This window comes from Mobula hypostoma, chromosome 8 (genome assembly GCF_963921235.1).
Source record: "Mobula hypostoma chromosome 8, sMobHyp1.1, whole genome shotgun sequence".
Classification (NCBI taxonomy): domain Eukaryota; kingdom Metazoa; phylum Chordata; class Chondrichthyes; order Myliobatiformes; family Myliobatidae; genus Mobula; species Mobula hypostoma.
The window spans coordinates 44,617,135-44,637,926 of record NC_086104.1 but is presented as its reverse complement, the minus strand read 5'-3'; the positions used below and the strand labels follow the sequence as shown (position 1 = coordinate 44,637,926).

General features: G+C 42.0%; 1 protein-coding gene across 1 annotated transcript in view; it reads left to right on the top strand.

Moving 5' to 3' along the window:
- Nucleotides 1–20,792, top strand: part of spata17 (spermatogenesis associated 17) — a 306,947-nt gene that overhangs the window by 18,777 nt on the left and 267,378 nt on the right. The window contains exon 3 of the mRNA XM_063057259.1: nucleotides 20,228–20,309. Within this exon, the coding sequence (XP_062913329.1) occupies nucleotides 20,228–20,309 (82 nt within the window). The remainder of the gene's footprint in view (nucleotides 1–20,227; nucleotides 20,310–20,792) is intronic.

Below are 20,792 nucleotides of genomic sequence, written 5' to 3'. Positions count from 1 at the left end.
CATCACACTATCTCTGATCAGCAGTGCCATGCCCCCACCTCTTTTGCCCTCCTCCCTGTCCTTTCTAAAACATCTAAGGCCTGGCACTCAAGTAGCCATTTCTGCCCCTGAGCCATCCAAGTCTCTATAATGGCCACAACATCACAGCTCCAAGTGTTGTTCCATGCTGTAAGCTCATCCTCTTTGTTCATAATACTCCTTGCATTAAAATAGACACATCTCAAACCATCATTCTGAGTGCATCCCTTCTCTATCACCTGCATATTCTCCCTCTCACACTGCCTACAAGTTTTCTCTATTTGTGAGCCAAATTCCTTCATCTCTTCAGTTCGGTTCCCACCCCTCAGCAATTCTAGTTTAAACTCTTCCTTTAAAATAGCTTTAGCAAATTTCCCTGCCAGGATATTGGTCCCCCTCAAATTCAAGTGCAACTCATCCTTATTGTACAGGTCACGCCTGCCCCAAAAGAGGTCCCAGTGATCCAGAAATCTGAACCCCTGCCTCCTGCTCCAATCTCTCAGCCACACATTAATCCTCTATCTCACTCTATTCCTATACTCACTGTTGCATGGCACAAGCAGCAATCCTGAGATTACTACACTTGTGATCCTGCTTCTCAGCTTCTTTCCTAACTCCCTGTAATCTGTTTTCAGGACCTTCTCCCTTTTCCTACCTATGTCGTTATTACCAATATGTACCACGACCTCTGGCTTTTTTCCTTCCCACCTCTGGATATCGTGGATCAGAAATATCCCGGACCCTGGCACCTGGGAGGCAAACTACCATCTGCGTTTCTTTCCTGCGTCCACATAATCACCTGTCTGACGCCCGCCCCACCAACTATAGAGTCCCCTATCACTGCCACCATCCTCTTCCTTTCCCTACCCTTCTGAGCCACAGGGCCAGACTCTGTGCCAGAGTCGTGACCACTGTTGCTTCCCCCAGGTAGTTTGTTCCCCCTCCCCCAACAGTACTCAAGCATGAGTCCTTGTTGTTAAGGGGACAGCCATAGGAGTACTCTCTAGTATCTGACTCTTGCCCTTCCCTCTCGTGACTGTTACCCACTTATCTGTCTCCTGAGGCCCCATTGTGATTACTTGCCTATAGCTCTTATCTATCACCTCCTCTTTTGTTGACCAGAGGAAGGTCATCGAGCTGCATCCCCAATTCCCTAACCCAGTCCCTAAGGAGCTACAGCTCGACACACCTGGCGAAGGTGTGGCCATCCGGGAGGCTGGGAGTCTTCCAGATATTGTATCTCACATCTGACACCCAGTACAAGCCTAACAGACATACTTCCTATTCCTATTCTTATCGCCAAGGATGTAAAACTTAAACTTTGAGGAAAGATTGGATTGGCTAGAATTGTTTTCTTTAGAAAAGTGCAGGCAACAGTGTAAAATGAAAGGACTAGGAAAATGGAATTGTATTTCTCCTTTTCAGAACAGTCAAAGTAAGCTATATAGATTTAAAGTAATTGGTAAAAGGAAGAAGAGAGGTGAAATGTATTCCCAGCTGCAGGTGGTAGGGGTTTGGTAGATGGCAGACAGAAACCATCATCTCATTTAAGCAATACTTGTAATGAATTACAGAATTGGCATATAGTGCTAGATGGTAGTTTAATTTAGGTGCAGCAGTACTGTGCAAACATCTTAGGCATATGTATATAGCTAGGGTGCCTAAGACTTTTGCACAGTACTGCATTTGTCAATATGGAGTAGAGAGCAAGTTTATAAATCTGGAGAGAGCAATGGGTGTTGGGGATGGTCAGGGTGGAGCACTGCTGGAGGGGTGTGGGATGGGTGGCAAAGGAGTGCCAGGGCTGGGAAATGGCACAGGTGCAGACACAGCCAGCTCTAAGCCATCAGGCAAGGTCATTTGTTTCCAAACAATTGGCTTATTGATCATTTAGAACATGTCTATCTGGTGCTTCCTGCTTCCTCCCTTCATTGTACCCCTTTTCCCAACCATGATGCCCCTATCCCTGTCCCCTTCCCACACTCAGTCCATAATTGAGACCTACATCGGGTTTATCATCACTCACATGTCATGGGATATGTTTTTTGTGTCAGCAGTACAGTGGCAATAATAAAATCAGTACAGTACTGTGCAAAAGTCTTAGGCACTGTAGCTATTTATATCTGCCTAAGACTTTTGCACATTCCTGTATATTTGCAACTGGCTCAGACACAATGATCTGAATGGTCTCCCTCCACATTGTACATTTTCAGATTCTCAGTAGTTTGAAGAGGGTTGAGGTATAAGACAGAATTCCACTGTACCATAGTAATTAGCATGGCACTCAGGGCATTAGAGTTCAAATCTGATGTCATCTGTAAGGACTCTGCATGTCCTCCCCATGAAATGTGTGAGTTTTCTCTGGGTGCTTCAGTTTCTTCCCATAGTCCAAAGACGCAATATTTAGCTAATTGGTCATTGTAAATTGTCCTGTGATTCAGCTGGGGTTAAATCGAAGGTTGCTGGATGGCACGGCTCAAAGGGCCAGAAGGGCCTATTTCACGCTGTATCTCAATAAATAAACAATAAATAAATTAATTGGATAAAGGGATTATAAAATAGACACAGAACTGAGATTATGTAAGAGGAAGAAGGCTTTCAAAACAAAGGATTGGAAAAAGAATGGAAATAAAGCAGCAGTGGAAAAGAAACAGAAGAAAACATTGGCAGACCATTCCTCACTTCCCAAGGGCTTGTCTTCAACTTTTTTTCAATTACTCCTCTTAACATTATCACCAGATCCATCCTTGAAATAATTGTTCATGTCACATGGCTTACCCCATACATAAGGCAAGGAGAGCAAGGATCAGAAAGTAATTTAGAGAAAGTACAGATAAAGATAACAGGAGAAAGCAGCTGAAGGAAAAGCTTTGTGAAAAGGGGTCAGAAATAGCAACAAAAGGTTGCCAAACCTGGGTAAGAAAAAATATAATCTGACTTTTCATGAGGAATGTAAGCATTGTAGTAGATCTGCTAAATTCAAATATATTCATTGATTAAGAGTGCACTTTATTAAGAGCTGCTTTAAATGGAACAGTATAATGCTTTCATTATACAATATTGATGTGCAAAGTATCAATTAATTTTTTGTAAAGCAATGTAAAATGTGCATTGAAGATCCCTATTACTTCATTGTCTTTGGAAAATTGCATTTATAAAAGGGAAGTAACAGTTATATTTAAAAGCAATTGGAAAAATGAATCTTCATTCAATATTTACCTGCAGATTAAAAAGAGATACAAGACAAAAAAGCAACAAGAGTATGGATTAATTACATAAATAGCTGCCTTGTGATATCATAAATCTCATATTTCTGATTTTGAGCTTTTGTCTGTGATTGTTAGGCTGTATTTGTATTTCTAAAATTGCTTGTGCATGTTCATGTCCAGTAGATAGTACTTTGATTTTTGGGAGCTAATCTTTTTGGGACAGAATGGATCTAGTGTGAAAGGTACAGACATAGAAGTAGCAAAATTTTTTGAATTCAAATCTCACCTTAAATTTCCTTACTTCTAAGCAAGCTGCAACGAAATGCATTTTTTTATCCTGAGAAAATCAATACATGCATGCTCAACACCAAATCCTGTTGTTTTTTTTAAACTCAAATTCTTCATCAAGGTTGAGATCTATTTTAATTAATGTTCACTTTTATGAAACATGAAATCTCACTTCCTTTGCATGAGGGTCATGCAATGTGGGCAAAATGACATAAACGAATAGTGCTGTGCTGCAGGTATTGGTGCAGGGATTCTTGTTTATGACATAGAAATACAACTTGGATGAATGTAGGAGGCATGAATAGTAAATGTATAGATGATGAGTAAAATGGTGGTGTTCTGGCTATCAAGCAAGATTCTATAAGACTACTGCAGGATAAAGATCAAGTGGAAAGTTAGCAGAGTTTAATTGCAACAGATTTTGGGAAGTCAAATAGCGATAGGACATGTACAGTCAGGATAGGGTGCTAGGAATTTTGATGAACAGAGTCATTGGAGTTCAAGTCCATATATAAAGTTCACTGAAAGTGACAACACAGGTTGATAGGGTAGTAAAGGAGGCATATAACATGCTTGCTTTCAAAGGTCAGGACACAATGTAAAAGTTGGAACACCACATTGCAACTTTACAAACTGGTTAGGTGACACTTGTGCTGCTCTGTTTACCACACAAAAGGAAGAAAGTAGGAGAGGCGGAGTATATTCAGCAGGAAATTGCCTGGGTTCAAGGACCTTAAGCTCAAAGTAAATTTATTATCAAAGTACATATATGTCACCATATACAACCCTGAGATTTGTTTTCTTGCAGGCATACTCAATGAAAGAGCGCACCAACTGGGTATACAACCAGTGTGCAAAAGGCAATAAACTGTGCAAATACAAAAAGAAGGAAATAATAATTAAAACTAATAAATATCAAGAACATGAGATGAAGAATCCTGTAAAGTGAGTCCAAAGGGTTGTGGGAACATTTCAGTGCTGGGACGAGTGAAGTTATTCCCCTATGGTTCAAGAGCCTGATAATTGAGGGGTAATAACTGCTCCTGAATGTGGTGGTGTGAGTTCTGAGGCTCCTGTACAAATTAGAGTAGATCCAAGTAACTCCTCAGGCAGGAGTTGATATATTTCATCACCAACCTCTCAAAATACTTCTTCACTGCGGACTTAAGTGCTACTGGACAATAGTCATTAGGGCAGGTTAATTGGGCCGGAATAATTGAAGCCGGCTTGAAGTAAGTTTTGGGAAGAGATTGGATAGATTGGGCATATTTTCTCTGGAGCAAAGGAGCCTGAGGGGAGTTCTGATAGAGGTATATCAACTTAGAAGAAGCATAGATATGGTAGGTATTCAGAATTCTTTCCCTATTGTATGGGTGTCAAGAGCAAGAGAGAGTTCAAAGATCTAAATAAATTTATTATCGAAGTACGTACAGTTGCAAGGAAACGTTTGTGAATTGTTTGTAGTTACCAGTTTTTCTGCATTAATTACTCATAAAGTATGGTCTGATCTTCATCGAACTAATAAGTAATAACAGGCAAACACAATTTGGCTAAACTAATAACACAAAACAATTGTACTTCTCATCCACACTGAGTGCACCATTTAAACAATCACAGCCGAGGTTCAAAGATGTGAACTCCTGGGGGGTAATGCCTTCTACAAGAGCCATTTGGGACCAGGTGTTCCAGCCAATGAGATGAGTTTGGAGGTGTGGATTGTAGATGTGCCTTCGCAAAGACACACGAAGTCAGATTACTGTCAGAGCCTGCTCTTCTCAAGTAAGATCTCTTTATGTCCACCATGCCTTGATCAAATCAACTTTCAGAGGACCTTAGAAGAAAAATTGTAGAGACGTATGAAGCTGAAAAAGGCTACAAAAGCATTTCTAAAGACCTGAGTGTTTATCAGTCCAGTCCACAGCGAGTGAAATTGTCTACAAATGGAGGAAATTAAGTGATGCTGCTACTTTTTCCTAGGAGTGGGCATCCTGCAAAGATCGCACCAAGAGCATAATATGCAATGCTGAAGGAGATGAAAAAGAACCCAAGGGTAACAGAAAAAGACTTGCAGAAATCTCTAGAACTTGCTAAACTCTCTGTTCATATGCCCACTAAAAGAAAAACACTGAACAAGAATGGTGTTCACAGAAGGACACATGGAAGAAACCATGGCACTCCAAAAAAAAATTGCTGCACATCTTGAATTTGCAAAAGACCACCTGGATGTTCCACACTCTTCTGGAGCAATGTGCTGTGGACAGATGAGACAAAAGTTTGACCTTTTGGCAGAAGTGCACACAGCTATGTTTGGAGGAAAAAGGGCACTGGACACTGACACCAAAATCTCATCCCAACTGTGAAGCCTGGTGGAAGGAGCATCATGGTTTTTTTAAAATTAGATTAGATTATTCAATCCTCCTTTATTGTCATTTAGAAATGCATGCATTAAAAAATGATACAACGTTCCTCCAGTATGATATCACAGAAACACAAGACAGACCAAGACTAAAACTGACAAAAACCACATAATTATAGCATATAGTTACAACAGTGCAAAGCAATACCGTAATTTGATAAGATCAGAGCATGGGCACAGTAAAAAAAAAGTCTCAAAGTCCCGATAGCCCCAACACCTCATGCAGACGGTAGAAGGGAGAAATTCTCCCTGCCATGAGCTTCCAGCACCGCAAACTTGCCGATGCGGCATCCTGGAAGCACTCGACCACAGTCCGACTCTGAGTCCATCCGAAAAGTTCGAGCCTCTGACACTGAGCACCGAACACCATCTCTGCCGAGTGCTTCGACCCCGCCCCGGCTGCCGAGCAAGAAGCAAAGCCGAGGATTCGGGGCCTTCCCCTCCGGAGATTTTGGATCACACAGTAGCGGCGGCAGTGAAACAGGCATTTCAGAAGTTTCACCAGATGTTCCTCCACCTCTCACATCGTCCTCCATCAAATCAGAATTGTGCACGGCATGCTACTTGACAGATAACAGATATCATCACTGGAGAGGTCGCGCGTGCTGTGTCTCGCCGCCATCTTCTCCTCCTCTTCCTCCAGTTTGAGGCTGTTTTGCTGCCTCAGGGCAGTTGTGAGTGAACAATGAATTCAAAATTGTATCAAGACACTTTACAGGGGAACGTCAGGGTAGTGGTCTGTCACCTGAAGCTGAATAGAAGTTGGACAATTCAACAAGTCAATGATCTGAAAAACAAGATTAAATCAACAACAGAATGGTTTAAAAAGAAGAAAGTTAGTGATTTGGAATGGCCCAGTCAGAGTCCAGATCTTAACCAATTGAGATGCTGTAGCTTGACCTGAAGAGGGCTGTTCGTGCAAGGTCTCCCAGAAATATTGATGAACTGAAACAGTTTTGTATGGAGGAATGGTTTAAAATTCCTTCTCGCAGTTGTTCAAGTTTGATCAGCAGCTATAGAAAATGTTTGGTGGAGGTTATTGCTGCTAAAGAGGGTTCTAGCAGTTATTAAATACAAGGGTTCACATTTTTTCCAGCCTGGACTGTGCATGATTAAACAATATGTTCAATAAAGATATGAAAAGTACAATTGTTGGTGTATTATTAGTTTAGGCAGATTGAGTTTGTCTATTATTGTGACTTAGATGAAGATCGAACCACATTTTATCAGTGATTAATGCAGAAAACCAGGGAATTGCAAAAGGTTCACAAACCTTTTTATGCAATTGTAGCGGAGTGCTACACGCAGCGCTAAAATAACCACACGTAGTCAGTGAGTTGCAGTTGCGATGAAAGATTTATTCAAACTTCACGGCCTGCTTTAAAGCCTTCCCGTTCCCGCCCTCCCTGGGCGGGACTGCTGTGGAGAATGCATAATCCCAGACCCTTCCCGCGTGCGGGATTTTCCCCCTGATGGTGAAGATGACCTGGCACCCTTTTTGGGGCCGGCCCTCTGCCTGCGCGCGCTGTTTCATGAGCCGGTTCGTGTGTGCTAGAAAGTGGGTTGCCACACAACTGTATATGTCACCATATACCCCTGTATATGTCCCTGAGATTTATTTTTCTTATGGGCGCACACAATAAATCCAAGAAACACAATAAAATTAACGCAAGACCACATCCAACAATACAGACAAACAACTAACATTCAAAAGATAACAAACTCTGCAAATTCAAAAATATATAATAATAATAATAATAAATAAGTAAGTAATAAATGTCAGTAACATGAGATAAAGAGACTTTGAAAGTGGGAATAGTTCAGAGATGGAGTGACTAAGCCTGATGCTTGATGGGTAATAACTGTTCCCGAACCTGGTGGTGTGAGCCCTGAGGGTCCTGCACCTCCTTCCTGATGGTTGAGGGGTAATAACTGTTCCTGAACCTGGTGGTGTGAGCCCTGAGGGTCCTGCACCTCCTTCCTGATGGTTGAGGGGTAATAACTGTTCCTGAACCTGGTGGTGTGAGCCCTGAGGGTCCTGCACCTCCTTCCTGATGGTTGATGGGTAATAACTGTTCCTGAACCTGGTGGTATGAGTCCTGAGGGTCCTGCACCTCCTTCCTGATGGCAGCAGCAAGGAGGAAGCATGCCAAATCTTTGCGAACTTCTAAGGAATTGGAGGCGCTTCTGTGATTTCTTCGTAATGGGATTTGTGTGCTGGACCCAGGACAGATCCTTTCAAATGATAAAACTGAAACATTTCAAGTTGCTGACCTTCTCCACCTCTGATCGTCCGATGAGGACTGTCTCATGGACCTCCAGTTTCCTCCTCCTGAAGTCAATAATCAGCTCCTTGGTCTTGTTGACATTGAGTGAGAGGTTGTTGTTGTGACACCACTCAGCCAGATTTTCAATCTCCCACCTTTAATTCCCAGCTGTGCTTAACCTCACAGTCTAAGTATAGAGTGAGTACAGCAGAAAGTGAGACAACAGAATTTTAAAGGATATTTTTTATGTACATACTATGGTCTTGGACTATATTTTTTATGTGACTGTATTTTACAGATATATTTGCCTTGAGCTCTGTGTGACTATTAGGCCCCAGAGTACTCTTTCATTTGGCTGTATTCATCTATGGATGAATGCCAATTAAACTTGAACCTGACCTAATACAAGTTAAATGGGATTAACATAGATGGGCAAAAAGGTTAGTATTGACATGATCAACCAATGTGCCCTTTTCTGTCCTTTATAACTCTGATGGAAATAGTGTGACTGAACAAAATGGGCAGCTACATCAACAAGTAAACTATAGGTTTAAAAAAAGCAGCTGAAATGAGGGGATGATGGGGGTTTACAAAACAGACACAGTAGGGCTGACGTCATATGGTCGAGCAGAAGGAAGGTAGCAACAAACAGTCTGTTGGAGGAACTGAATGAGTCAAGCAATATCTGTGGGAGGGAAAGGTTTGTTGATGATTTGGGTTGAAACCCTGCATCGGGGCTGTTGACATTTCATGTCAGAAGTCTATATCAGGACCCTGCAGCCATGATTTGCAGTCTCTTGTGTCTTTTAAGCAGAAACGTAGTTGTACTAAAACAGAAGGAGACATAATGGGAGTGGAATGGCAAAATTAATGTAGTCTTTTTGCTGAGCACTTCAGCTTGTTCCTACAATATTTCGACATTCTGAGGTTTCCTTGTAATATTGAAACACTGCAGCAAATTAATTTGGGAGGACGGGAACTCTTCAACTGTTCACATAGTTCTGCACAAATTGACTGAAGATGAATTAGTGATAAGTCAATTATTGATTTGTTTATTTTTAATAAAAGCAGAAAATGTTGAACTACACGTCAGGCAGAACCTGAGGAGAGAAAAACGGAGTTAGCTTTCTGTGTTGATAACTTTTCATTAGAAATGCAACATGTTTAAAACAATGGTGGAGGAATAGCAAGGGGAAAGAAAAGAAAAATTCTATAGTGGAGGGGAAGGCCTGAAGATTCAATGCCATAAGGGAGGTGAATGCTACAAGTCAAGAAAAAAAGCGGAGATATAAATTGGCATATTATCTTAAATGGGAAGCAAATCAGACAGAATGACTCACTCTGCAATGACTTGCTAGAATTTTCCAAACCCAGTTTAATACAATGTTGATTTTCCATATTAATCTGCTTTCATGCAGGATTTTAACAACATTATTGCTGTTCTGTGATTTGTAGTCATGTGGAATTCCAGGTACTGTCTATCTGATTGAATAGCAGCTGGAGAATGATGGCTACTAGTTATGGATATTGCATCTTTATCATCTGGGAGATGGTAGATCTATAACCAAGAGATTCTGCAGATCGTGGAAATCCAAAGCTATAAACACAAAATGCTAGATCAGAGGGTCAGGCAACATCTATGGAAGTGAATAAACAGTCGACATTTTACGCTGAAACCCTTCTTCAGGACTGGAAAAGAGGGGAAAAGATGACAGAATAAAAAGATGGTGAGAGGAGAAGAAGAATAGCTAGAAGATGATAGGCAAAATTAGATGGGTGAAAAAAGTAAAGGACTGGAAAGAATCTGGTAGGAGAGTAGAGTGGACCATGCGAGAAAGGGAAGAAAGCGGGATACTGGGAGAATATGATAGGCTGTCAGAGTGGGGACCAAAAGAAGAGGGAAGGGGAAGGTAGAGAATTTTACTGGAAAGAGAAATTGATATTCATGTCATCAGGTTGGAGTCTACCCAGATAGAATTTGAGATGTTGCTCCTCCACCCTGAGGGTGGCCTCATCATGACACAAGGGGAGGCTGTGGACTGACATATCGGGATGGGAATCAGAATTCAAATGTTTGGCCACCAGGAAGTTCCACTTTTGACAGACAGAGCGAAGGTGCTCAACAAACCAGTCTCTCAATTTACAGTCTCATCAATGTAGAGGAGGCTACGTTGAGAGCTCCAGATACAATAGAGGACCCTAACAGCGTTGCCTCACCTGGAAGGACTGGTTTGGGCCTTGAATGGAGGTAAAGGAGGAGATGAATGGGCAGGTGTAGCAATTTATTGGCTTGCAGGTTAAGTGCCACAACTTGCGATGTTTTCTCATATTTTCTCAAATTCAAGGTAAATTGGTTCTTGTGGTAATGTTGTTCATCATCCTAGGAGTAACCCAATGTTGAAGAGAGTCTTCCTGAACCTGCCCCACTGAGAATCTTACTCAGCATAGGTCTGCTTCAATTTATTTATCTGCACTCCTCAAAAGCCTCCCTATACTTTTTCATACCCTAGTCCTCTTCCTTTTCTCCTCTCCCCCCGCCCCCCCCATTAACCAATCTCTTTCACCCAACCCTGGATTATGACCTTCTGAAATGAATCGTCAAATCACAGGATTGTACAGCACAGAAATAGGTCCTTTAGGTCTATTTTGTCAATGCTGAGCATGATGACAATCCTACATAAATCCTGTTATTGTATCTACCTCTACCACTTCCTCTGGAGGTCGTTCTGAACAACTATCACTCTCTGTGTGGAGAAATATGCCCGTCAGATTTCCTACAAAGTTCTTCCCTCCCACCTAGTGTGACACACTCTAGTTCTCGACTCCCTTACCTTGGGAAAAACACTCTTAACTACACTAACTATGCAACACCTAATTTTCTAAACATCGACAAGGTCACCATTCAACTCCCTGCATTTTCTTTGAGATAAAGCTCAGCTTTTCCAAAGTTCAAAGCAAGTTTATTATCAAAGGACATATATGAGATCCTAAGATTCATTTTCTTGTGGCCAATCACAGTAAATACAAAGAAACAATAGAATCATTGAAAGACCATACACAAGATGGAAAAACAATCAATGTACAAAAGACAACGAACTGCAAATACAAAAATAAAAAGCATAATAAATAAACAATAAATATTGAGAACATGAGATGAAGAATCCTTGAAAGTAAGTCAATATGTTGTGGGAGCAGTTCATTTCTGGGGTGAGTGAAGTTATCATCTCTTATTCTAGAGCCTAATGGTTAAGAAGTAATAACTGTTTGTGAATCGAGTGGTGTGAGTCTTGAGGCTCCTGTACCTCCTTCCTGATGGCAGCAGTGAGAAAAGAGCAAGGCTGGTTGGCGGGAGTCCTTGATGATGGATGCTGTTACCCGTGACAGTGCTCCTTGTAGTTATCTCAATGCTGGAGTGGGCTTTACCCATGATGGACTGGGCTGTATCCAATGCTGTTTGTGGGTTTTCATTCAAGGGCATATATATATATCAGGCCATCATGCAACCAGTCAATATAATCTCCACCACACATCTGGAGAAGTTTCTCAAAGTTTTGGATGACATTCCGAATCTTCACAAACCTCTAAGAAAGTAGAGGTGCTACTGGGCTTTCTTTATATTGGCACTTATGTGCTGGACCCAGGAGAGATCCTCCAAAATGATAACACCAACGAATTTAAAGTTGCGGACCCCTTCTATTTCTGATTCCCCGATGAGGACTGGCTCATGAACCTCTGGTCTCCACCTCCTGTAGTCTGTCATCAGCTCCTTAGTTTTGCTAACATTGAATGAAAGCTTGACGTTGTGGCACCACTCAGCCAGATTTTCAATCTCCCTCTTATATGTTCAATGTAAATTTATTATCAAAGTACATATACATCACCATGTACAGCCCTGAGATTCATTTCCCTGTGGGCATACTCAGCAAATCTATAGAATAGTGCCTATGGCAGGATCAATGAAACATCAACTGGAGTGCAAAAAACAACAAAGTGCAAATGCAAATATAAATAAGTAACGAGAATGTGAGATAACAACATAAAGAGTCCTTTATGTTGTTATCTCCTCTTATTTACCCCTCGCGGATACCTCCTCTTATTTACCCCTCGATCTTGACCCCACTAAGGAACACCAGGCCATTGTCTCCCACATCATCACCAACTTTATCCGCTCAGGGGATCTCCCATCCACTGCTACCAACCTTATAGTTCCTACACCTCGCACTTCCCGTTTCTACCTCCTACCCAAGATCCACGAACCTGCCTGTCCTGGCAGACCTATTGTTTCAGCTTGCTCCTGCCCCACCGAACTCGTTTCTGCATACCTCGACACGGTTTTATCCCCCCTTGTTCAATCCCTTCCTACCCATGTTCGTGACACTTCTCACGCTCTTAAATTTTTCGATGACTTTAAGTTCCCCGACCCCCACCACTTTATTTTCACCATGGATGTCCAGTCCCTGTATACTTCCATCCCCCACCAGGAAGGTCTCAAAACTCTCCGCTTCTTTTTGGATTCCAGACCTAATCAGTTCCCCTCTACCACCACTCTGCTCCGTCTAGCGGAATTAGTCCTTACTCTCAATAATTTCTCCTTTGGCTCCTCCCACTTCCTCCAAACTAAAGGTGCAGCTATGGGCACCCGTATGGGTCCTAGCTATGCCTGCCTTTTTGTTGGCTTTGTAGAACAATCTATGTTCCGTACCTATTCTGGTATCTGTCCCCCACTTTTCCTTCGCTACATCGACGACTGCATTTGCGCTGCTTCTTGCACGCATGCTGAGCTTGTTGACTTTATTAACTTTGCCTCCAACTTTCACCCCGCCCTCAAGTTTACCTGGTCCATTTCCGACACCTCCTACCCCTTTCTAGATCTTTCTGTCTCTATCTCTGGAGACAGCTTATTCATTGATGTCTACTATAAGCCTACTGAATCTCACAGCTATCTGGACTTTTCCTCTTCTCACCCTGTCTCTTGCAAAAATGCCATCCCCTTCTCGCAGTTCCTCCGTCTCTGCTGCATCTGCTCTCAGGAGGAGGCTTTTCATTCCAGGACGAGGGAGATGTCCTCCTTTTTTAAAGAAAGGGGCTTTCCTTCCTCCACCATCAACTCTGCTCTCAAATGCATCTCCCCCATTTCACGCACATCTGCTCTCACTCCATCCTCCCACCATCCCACTAGGAATAGGGTTCCCCTGGTCCTCACCTACCACCCCACCAGCCTCTGGGTCCAACATATTATCCTCCGTAACTTCCGCCACCTCCAACGGGATCCCACCACTAAGCACATCTTTCCCTCCCCCCCCCACCTCTGCTTTCCGCAGGGATCGCTCCCTACGCGACTCCCTTGTCCATTCATCCCCCCCCATCCCTCCCCACTGATCTCCCTCCTGGCACTTATCCTTGTAAATGGAACAAGTGCTACACATGCCCTTACAGTCCCTCCCTTACCACCATTCCGGGCCCCAGACAGTCCTTCCAGGTGAGGCGACACTTCACCTGTGAGTCTGCTGGGGTGATATACTGCGTCTGGTGCTCCCGATGTGGCCTTTTATATATTGGCGAGACCCGACGCAGACTGGGAGACCGCTTTGCTGAACACCTACGCTCTGTCTGCCAGAGAAAGCAGGATCTCCCAGTGGCCACACATTTTAATTCCACATCCCATTCCCATTCTGACATGTCTATCCACGGCTTCCTCTACTGTAAAGATGAAGCCACACTCAGGTTGGAGGAACAACACCTTATATTCCGTCTGGGTAGCCTCCAACCTGATGGCATGAACGTTGACTTCTCTAACTTCCGCTGATGCCCCACCTCCCCCTCGTACCCCATCCTTTATTTATTTATATACACACATTCTTTCTCTCACTCTCCTTTTTCTCCCTCTGTCCCTCTGACTATACCCCTTGCCCATCCTCTGGGTTCCCCCCCTCTTGTCTTTCTCCCTGGGCCTCCTGTCCCATAATCCTCTCACATCCCCTTTGCCAATCACCTGTCCAGCTCCTGGCTCCATCCCTCCCCGTCCTGTCTTCTCCTATCATTTTGGATCTCCCCCTCCCCCTCCCACTTTCAAATCGCTTACTAACTCTTCCTTCAGTTAGTCCTGACGAAGGGCCGCGGCCTGAAATGTCGACTGTACCTCTTCCTAGAGATGCTGCCTGACCTGCTGCATTCACCAGCAACTTTGATGTATGTTGCATAAAGAGTCCTTAAAGTTAGATCATTGATTGTGGAACATAACAATGGATGAGGAAGTGAGTGTAGTTCAAAAGGCTGAAGGTCGTGGGTTAGTGGTTGTTCTTGAAACTGACAGTGCAAGTCCTGAGGCTCTTGCACTTTCTATCTGATGACAGCAGCAAGAAAACAGCATCGTGTGAGTGGTGGTGATCTCTGATGATAGAATCAGAATCAGAATCAGGTTTATTATCACTGGCATGTGTCATGAAATTTGTTAACTTAGCAGCAGCAGTTCAATGCAATACATAATATAGAAGAAGAAGAAGAAAAAATAATAATAATAGTAATAAATAAGTAAATCAATTACAGTATACATATATTGATTGAACAGATTAAAAATCGTGCAAAAAATAAATAATATATATTAAAAAAGTGAGGTAGTCTTCATGGATTCATTGTCCATTTAGGAATAGGATGGAAGAGGGGAAGAATCTTTCCTGAATCACTGAGTGTGTGCCCTTCAGGCTTCTCTACCTCCTACCTGATGGTAACAGTGACAAAAAGGCATGCCCTGGGTTCTGGGGGTCCTTAATAATGGACGCTGCCTTTCTGAGACACTGCTCCTTGAAGGTGTCCTGGGTACTTTGTACCCAAGATGGAGCCAGCTAAATTTACAACCCTCTGCAGCTTCTTTCAGTCCTGTGTAGTAGTCTCCCCAACCCCACCCCCAGCCATACCAGACAGTGATACAGCCTGTCAGAATACTCTGCATGGTACCTCTGCAGAAGTTTATGAGTGTATTTGTTGACATACCAAAACTCTTCAAACGCCTAATGAAGTATAGCCACTGTCTTGCCTTCTTTATGACTGCATTGATATGTTGAGACCAGGTTAGATCCTCAGAGATCTTGACACTCAGGAACTTGAAACTACTCACTCTCTCCACTTCTGATCCCTCTATGAGGATTGGTTTGTGTTCTTTTGTCTTACCGTTCCGGAATTCCACAATCAGATTTTTCGTCTCACTGATGTTGCATGCCAGGTTGTCGCTGCGACATCACTCGCCAGTTGGCATATCTTGCTCCTGTACACCATCTCTTCATCACCTGAGATTCTACCAACAATGGTTGTATCGTCAGCAATTTTATAGATGGTATTTGAGCTATGCCTTGCCACACAGTCATGAGTATATAGAGAGTAGAGCAGTGGGCTAAACAGTGTGCACCAGTGTTGATCTTCAGCAATGAGGAGATGTTATCACCAATCCGCACAGATTGTGGTCTTCTGGTTGGGAAGTCGAGGATCCAATTGCAAAGGGAGGTACAAAGGCCCAGGTTCTGCAAATTCTCAATCAGGATTGTGGGAATGATGGTATTAAATGCTGAGCTATAGTTGATGAACAGCATCCTGACACGGGTGTTTGTGTTGTCCAGGTGATCTAAAGACGTGTGAAGAGTTATGGAGACTGCATCTGTCGTTGACCTATTGTGGCGATTGGCAAATTACAATGGGACCAGGTCCTTGCTGAGTTCATTCTAGTCCTGTCCAACCTCTCAAAGCATTTCATCACTGTAGATGTGAGTGCTACTGGGTGATAGTCATAAAGGCAGCTCATATTATCCTTCTTAGGCACTGGTATAATTGTTGCCTTTTTGAAGCAAGTAGGAACTTCCGCCCTTAGAAGTAAGAGGTTGAAAGTGTCCTTGAATACTCCTGCCAGTTGGTTGGCACAGATTTTCAGAGCCTTACCAGGTAGTCCAACAGGACCTTCTGCCTTGCGAGGGTTCACTCTCTTTAAAGACAGCCTAACATCGGCCTCTGAGACAGAGATCACAGGGTCATCAGGTGCAGCAGGGATTTTCACAGCTGTAGTTGTATTCTCTGTTTCAAAATGGGCATAGAAGGCACTTAGTTCATCTGGTAGTGAAGTATCACTGCCATTCATGCTATTGGGTTTCACTTTGTAGGAAGTAATGCCTTGCAAGCCCTGCCAGAGTTGTCTTGCATCCAGTGTCGCCTCCAATCTTGTTTGAAATTGTCTCTTCACCCTTGAAATAGCCCTTCACAAATCATACTTGGTTTTCTGGTACAGTACAGGCCTGCATCGCAAGACTTGAATGCCGCAGATCTAGCTTTCAACAGACGACGTACCTCCTGGTTCATCCACGGCTTTTGGTTTGGGAATGTACAGTAAGTCTTTGAAGGCACACACTCATCCACACAGGTTTTAGTGAAGTCGGTAACAACTACAGCATACTCATCGAGGTTCGAAGATGAATCCCTGAATACAGTCCAGTCCACCATTTCAAAAGTGGTCCTGTAGGTGCTCCTGTGCTTCCCTTGTCTATACCATCTTGGTCCTCACTACTGGTGCTGCAGTCTTCACTCTCTGCCTATACTCAGGGAGTAGAAGTACAGCCAGAAGTACAGTTCCATTGTCTTACCATTCCTGTAGTCCACAATCAGCTCTTTTGTCTTCCTGATGTTGAGTGCAAGGTTGTTGCTGTGACACCACGCTGCTAGTTGGCACATCTCACTCCTGTACGCACTCTCGTCTCCTCAAATTCCAAATGAAATATTGCTGTTGTTGTGTCTTCTTTGTAATTCATCAATATGTTGGTCCAAGAATAGATCTTTAGAGATGTTGACACTCAAGAACTTAAAACTGCTCACCCTTTACACTTCTGATCCCTCAAAGAGGACTCGTGTGTGATCCCTTGACTTCCCCTTCCTGTAGTCCACAATCATTTCCTTGGTCTTACTGACATAGTGTTGCTGCATCACTACTCAACAGTTGATCTATCTTGCTCCTGTACACCTTCCCGTCACCATCTGAAATTCTGCCAAGAATAGTTGCATTGTTGGCAAATTTATGGATGCCATTTAAGCTGTGCCTAGTCACACAATCATGGGTATAGAGAAAGTAGGGAAGTGGGCAGAGGCAGTGGACTCATCACGCATCCTTCAGCTGCATAAGTGGAGATGTTATTTCCAATCAGCATTGACTGTGCTCTTGCAGTGAGGAAGTCAAGGATCCGGGTACAGAGGTCCAGGTTTTGGAGCTTGTTGATTAAAACTAAGGGTACGGTTGTGTTGAAAACTGAGCTATAGTCAATAAACAGCAGCCTGACTTAGGTATTACTATTGTACAGGTGATCAAAGGCTGAATAGAGAGCCAGTGAGACTGTATCCACTGTTGACCTATTGTGGCAATAGGTGAATTGCAGCGGGTCCAGGTCCTTGCTTTGGCAGGAGTTGATTCTAGTCATGACCAACCTCTCAAGGCACTTCATCATAGTAGATGTAAGTGCCACTGGGCAATGTTCATTGAGGCAGCTCACCCTGCTCTTCTTGGGCACTGGTATGGCTGTAGACTTTTTGAAGCAAGTGGGAATCTCCGAATTCAGCAGTGAGAAATTGAAGATGTCCTTGAATTTACTTTCCTTGTAACTTTTTTATACACCTGAAATTAACCTTTATGTTTATTTTAGTGTGGCATATGAAGAATGGTATGTACAGGTTACTCAGTGTGTAAAACTTGTTCAGTACTTCTCACTGTTTTAGTTTGTCAGTTCTACTGAATATTTAAGTGACAAGTACTTGACCAAAATGGTCATTAGCCAATTGCACAATGTGTGTAATGTATCTATGCAAATACTCAGAAATTTTTAATTTGATATTCTCAAAACTGAGAGGCATAGTTCCACACTTTTCTTTCTATGTCACATATTGTCAAAGAAAGTTAGGTACCTCACTGGAATTTCCATTAATGCTTATGAGGGCTGCTGTAGCATTGCAAAAAGTGGATCTGCCTGTACATGTACTAATGCGATGCTGAGGACCTGATCCACGTCCAGTTTAAGTAATGTACTTGGGCTTTTATTCCAGCACCCTTCCCTATTATCCTAATTCCCACTACCTTTCACCCCATCAAAGCCTATGTCTAATTCTTGTTCAACAAACCATAGTAGTTTTCCCAGTTGTGCAGTACTGAACTTTACATATCACTCCTTTGAATTAAATATTTGACAGCTCACAGTGAAATGACAGTTTAATATGCCTTTACTGATACCAACCATATTTTAGATTTGTTACAGTGACCCAATTCTAGCTCCACCTCTCAGTTTTGACCCTATGTCCCTGCATCTTTCACTTTGTTTCAAATATATATTTAGTTTTCTCTTAAAAACTGCAAAGATCACTCCCTAAAATTTTCTGCCGCAAAGAATACAGTACTCAGTGGCCGAAAGAATTTGTGAGGAAATTTTCCTGAAGTCTTCCCTGCTTGTTCTTAATCAGAATTTTAAATTGATGACCCTTATCACTCATTTCCAAACAAAATAAGATAGACCTTCATTATTCATTCTATCAAATCCTTGTTTATTACAGTTCTCCACCCTATGCTTTCAGCTAAGAATGGTGTAGAAAGAGATCAGAGAATTATTTTTTTTAACTAAGAAAAACTTATAAAAAGGAAACAATTACAGAAGTTAAATATGAGAAGTATTTCAAAAAGTTCAACATAATATTGTCCTGAGTTACCGTAATGATTGCCTAACAGCTCCGTTGAAAAATGTTGCAAGGTACAGCAAACTCCAGACTTAGAGACTTGTGGACTACAGCAGACAAACATGGACTGAACTGGTGCTACAAGTGGATGTAGCTGGCTACATTCTTGGATTTACCATTGAGCTTTCTTAGTTCCTGACTTGAGAGACCAAATAAACTTTGTACCTGGCTCCTCAGTATTGAACCAATGATATTTGGTGCATTCACAGTAATAATTCCATTTGGATAGGTTTGTGAATCTTCACTAATAAATCAAATCAAGATAAGTGGTTGTTTTTCTATAATATTAATTTAGCTTATACTGTCCCTATTTTGCTTTAATATAGATTTAATTAAATTTAATATTTTAATTTTATTAAGTTTTACTAATAGATTTTTAAATTTAGAATGACGGAAAATGCCTGATTGTACAAGCCATCAGAAAGCTTTTGGAGTAAGCTGTGGGTGGACCACCAGCTATGATCTAATTGCCCCTTGCAGAATCTTTTACTTGGCTGCAAAAGAAAAGTGCAGCTGTAAAGTTGAGGGTGTGGGATGGGCTGGATCCAGAACAATTCTTCCTCTTCTTTGCAGCTAGTCATTCAATGATCAGTTGTGATTTTTCTTAAATTAACTATGGGAACATGATATGCTAAAAATAACAGAACAGCATTTTATACTTTGCTCTTGTGAAATAGATAGTCCCACAAAAGTAAGAGATGCAGATTGAACATTCCACTTTGTTGAATTCTTGTAAGTTGTTTTGGTTTGGTTCAGGCAGATCCCAATTGGATTTATGATATGACAGCATATCATGTGCTTAGGGGTGATAGGAAAGGATATTGCTTGGTCATGAGGACCTGAGTTATAAAGAAAGGTTGAATAGGTTAGGATTTTGTTCCATGGAGCGTTGGAGAATGACAGGTATACAAAATTATTTGTGGTATAGATAGGGTAAATGCAAGCAGGTTTCTTGACTAAGTAAAATACTTAAGGGGAACCTGAAGGGGAACTTCTTCACTCAGAAAATGGTGCGAATGTGGAATAAATTACCAGCGAAGTGGTGGATGCGGGTTTGATGTCAACATTTAAGAGAAACTTAGATAAGTACATAGATGGGAGGGGTATGGAAAGCTGTGGTTCAGGTGCAGCTTGATGGGACGAGACTGTATAGCAATTTGGCATGGACCAGGTAGGCCAAAGGCCCTCTTTCTATGCTGTACTGCTCTATGAATCTATGAAAATTAGTTTTAGTATATTATAGAAACAAATTCTTAGATATATAATATCTTTTGCTTTAAAAGATACTTGCAGAAAAAGGCGATCATCATTCAGAAAACATGGCGAGGATTTCAAAGCCGGGTATATTTCAGATTCATGGTGCAGGTAAAGACTTTCATTTTATTAGCAAGTCTAATTGTTTTAGCTTCTTGCAAAGATCGATTAAAATGGATAACTTAGGTGTGCTCATTCTTTGAAATTTCTGTAGTTGTTATTGTGTGGAATAACTTTTTCATGAATATTTAGACCTGTTCTAGAAAGTTGCTGAATCAGAATCTGGTTCATTATCATTGACTTGTATGTCATCAAATGTGCTGGGTTTTTTGGCAGCAGTACAGTGCAAAGTCATAAAACTGCTGTAAATTAAATATATATAAATAGTCCAAAAAACGAATAATAATGTAGTAGTCATGGGCTCTGGACAATTAAACAATCTGATGGTGGAGGGGAAGAAGCTGTTTCTATATTGCTGAGTGTGTCTTCAAGCCACTGTACCTCCTCCCCGATGGTCGTAATGAGAAGAAAGCATGCCCTGGATGGTGTATGTCCTCAGTGGTGGATGCACCTTCTTGAGGCACTGTTTAATTG